The following is a 3,431-nucleotide window of genomic DNA, read 5'->3' as shown; positions in this document are numbered from 1 at the left end:
ACCATTAATGAGGTAGGGGTGGTTACAGCACTTGCGTAGCTCCATCATGGTGTTGAGGAGGTTGGGCATGTTGCTGTGCCCGGCCCCTTTGGATAGGAACGAGAAGTTCTTTTCTAGGATGGCCCTATAATATTTCTTCTGGATGTTGGTCAGTTCCACCTCGATGATGGTTTCTTGTTTCGGGGCCAGGTTCTTCTCCACGTCTTCTTTAAGGCGACGGAGCATCATGGGTTTGAGGATGGCCTGGAGCTTCTGGACCTATAGGGTGGATATAGGGTGGATATAGGGTCAGAAGGTTTATGGGGTCTATGGGGTCTATGGGGTGATATATGGAAGGTCTATGGGGTTTATGGGGTCTATGGGGTCTTTATAGGGTCAGATAGGGAAGGTTTATGGGGTCTATGGGGTCTTTATAGGGAGATAGGGAAGGTTTATGGGGTCTATGGGGTCTATGGGGTCTATGGGGTGAGATAAGGAAGGTTTATGGGGTCTATGGGGTCTATGGGGTCTATGGGGTCAGATGGGAAAGGTTTATGGGATCTATGGGGTTTATGAGGTCTATGGGGTCTATGAGGTGAGATAGGGAAGGTTTATGGGGTCTATGGGGTGATATATGGAAGGTCTATGGGGTTTATGGGGTCTATGGGGTTGTTATAGGGTCAGATAGGGAAGGTTTATGGGGTCTATGGGGTCTATGGGGTCTATGGGGTCTATGGGTTGAGATAGGGAAGGTTTATGGGGTCTATGGGGTGAGATAGGGTGATAGGAAAGGTCTATGGGGTTTATGGGGTCTATGGGGTGAGATACAGAAGGTTTATGGGGTCTATGGGGTGATATAGGGAAGGTTTATGGGGTCTATGGTGTCTATGGGGTGAGATAGGGAAGGTTTATGGGGTCTATGGGGTCTATGGGGTCTATGGGGTGAGATACAGAAGGTTTATGGGGTCTATGGGGTCTTTATAGGGTCAGATAGGGAAGGTTTATGGGGTCTATGGGGTGATATAGGGAAGGAGCATCATGGGTTTGAGGATGGCCTGAAGCTTCTGGACCTATAGGGGAAGTTATAGGGTGGATATAGGGTTTATAGGGTTTATAGGGTTATATAGGGTCTATGGGGTTTATAGGGTCTATGGGGCTTGAGGATGGCCTGAAGCTTCTGGACCTATAGGGTGGATATAGGGTCAGTAGGGGAAGTTATAGGGTCAGAAGGTTTATGGGGTCTATGGGGTCTATGGGGTGGCTGGAAGCTTATCAGAAAGGTTTATGGGGTCTATGGGGTCTATGGGGTGAGATAGGGAAGGTTTATGGGGTCTATGGGGTTTATGGGGTGAGATTGGGAAGGTTTATGGGGTCTATGGGGTTATATAGGATCAGATAGGGAAGGTTTATGGGGTCTATGGGGTCTATGGGGTGAGATAGGGAAGGTTTATGGGGTCTATGGGGTCTATGGGGTGAGATAGGGAAGGTTTATGGGGTCTATGGGGTCAGATGGGAAAGGTCTATGGGGTCTATGGGATGGCCTGGAGCTTCTGGACCTATAGGGGAAGTTATAGGGTGGATATAGGGTCAGAAGGTTTATAGGGTCTATAGGGTTTATGTGGTCTATGGGGTGGCTGGAAGCTGATAGGAAAGGTTTATGGGGTCTATGGGGTCTATGGGGTCCATGGGATGGCCTGGAGCTTCTGGACCTATAGGGTGGATATAGGGTCAGAAGGTTTATGGGGTCTATGGGGTCTATAGGGTGATATAGGGATGGTTTATGGGGTCTATGGGGTCTATGGGGTCTATGGGGTGGCTGGAAGCAGATAGGAAAGGTTTATGGGGTCTATGGGGTCTATGGGGTTTGAGGATGGCCTGGAGCTTCTGGACCTATAGGGTGGATATAGGGTTTATGGGGTTATATAGGGTTTATGGGGTTTATGGGGTTTATGGGGTTTGAGGATGGCCTGGAGCTTCTGGACCTATAGGGTGGATATAGGGTGGATATAGGGTCAGTAGGTGAAGTTATAGGGTCAGAAGGTTTATGGGGTCTATGGGGTTTATAGGGTGATATAGGGTCAGATGGGGAAGGAGCATCATGGGTTTGAGGATGGCCTGGAGCTTCTGGACCTATAGGGTGGATATAGGGTCAGAAGGGGAAGTTATAGGGTTTTCTATAGGATCTATAGGGTTTTCTATAGGATCGATAGGATCTATAGGGTCTATAGGGTTTTCTATAGGATCTATAGGGTCTATAGGGTCTATAGTGTTTTCTATAGGGTCTATAGGGTTTATAGGGTCTATAGGGTTTTCTATAGGATCTATAGGGCCTATAGGATCTATACGGTATTCTATAGGATCTGTAGGGTCTATAGGGTTTTCTATAGGGTCTATAGGGTTTTCTATAGGATCTATAGGATCTATAGGGTTTTAATAGGATCTATAGGGTATATAGGGTCTATAGGGTTTTCTATAGGATCTATAGGGTTTTCCATAGGATCTATAGGGCCTATAGGGTCTATAGGGTTTTCTATAGGATCTGTAGGGCCTATAGGGTCTACAGGGTTTTCTATAGGATTTTAATAGGATCTATAGGGCCTATAGGGTCTATAGGGTTTTCTATAGGATCTATAGGGCATATAGGATCTATAGGGTTTTCTATAGGATCTATAGGGTCTATAGGATCTAAAGGGTTTTCTATATGATCCATAGGGCCTATAGGATCTATAGGGTTTTTATAGGGTCTATAGGGCCTATAGGGTCTATAGGATTTTCTATAGGATCTATAGGGTTTCTATAGGATCTATAGGGCCTGTAGGGTCTATAGGGTTTTCTATAGGATCTATAGGGCCTATAGGGTTTTAATAGGATCTATAGGGTTTCTATAGGATCTATAGGGTCTATAGGGTTTTAATAGGATCTGTAGGGTTTTCTATAGGATCTATAGGGCCTATAGGGTTTTCTATAGGATCTATAGGCTCTATAGGGTTTTCTACGGGCTCTATAGGGTTTTCTATAGGATCTATAGGGTCTATAGGGTTTTCTATAGGATCTATAGGGCTTATAGGGCCTATAGGGTTTTCTATAGGATCCATAGGGTTTCTATAGGATCTATAGGGTCTATAGGGTTTTCTATAGGGTCTATAGGGTTTTCTATAGGATCTATAGGGTTTATAGGGTCTACAGGGTTTTCTATAGGATCTATAGGGCCTATAGGGTCTATAGGGTTTTCTATAGGATCTATAGGGTCTATAGGGTTTTATTAGGATCTATAGGGTCTACAGGGTTTTCTATAGGATCTATAGGGTCTATAGGGTTTTCTATAGGATCTATAGAGCCTATAGGATTTATAGGGTTTCTATAGGATCTATAGGGTTTTCTATAGGATCTATAGGGTCTATAGGGTTTAAATAGGATCTATAGGATCTATAGGGTTTTCTATAGGATCTATA

The 3,431-nt window shown here is 44.7% G+C and overlaps 1 protein-coding gene across 1 annotated transcript in view; it reads right to left on the bottom strand.

Annotated features, from left to right (window-relative positions):
- The window catches only part of LOC107307343 (chromodomain-helicase-DNA-binding protein 8-like), a 24,135-nt gene extending 23,843 nt beyond the window's left edge, over window positions 1-292 (bottom strand). Inside the window, exon 1 of the mRNA XM_015850842.2 lies at window positions 3-292. Within this exon, the coding sequence (XP_015706328.1) occupies window positions 3-228 (226 nt within the window). The 5' untranslated portion in view covers window positions 229-292. The remainder of the gene's footprint in view (window positions 1-2) is intronic.
- Window positions 293-3,431: the final 3,139 nt, after the last annotated feature.

Source organism: Coturnix japonica, unplaced genomic scaffold (genome assembly GCF_001577835.2).
Source record: "Coturnix japonica isolate 7356 unplaced genomic scaffold, Coturnix japonica 2.1 chrUnrandom553, whole genome shotgun sequence".
In the NCBI taxonomy this organism is placed as follows: Eukaryota; Metazoa; Chordata; class Aves; order Galliformes; family Phasianidae; genus Coturnix; species Coturnix japonica.
The sequence above is the reverse complement of the archived record's forward strand: the minus strand, read 5'-3'. Positions and strand labels throughout refer to the sequence as shown.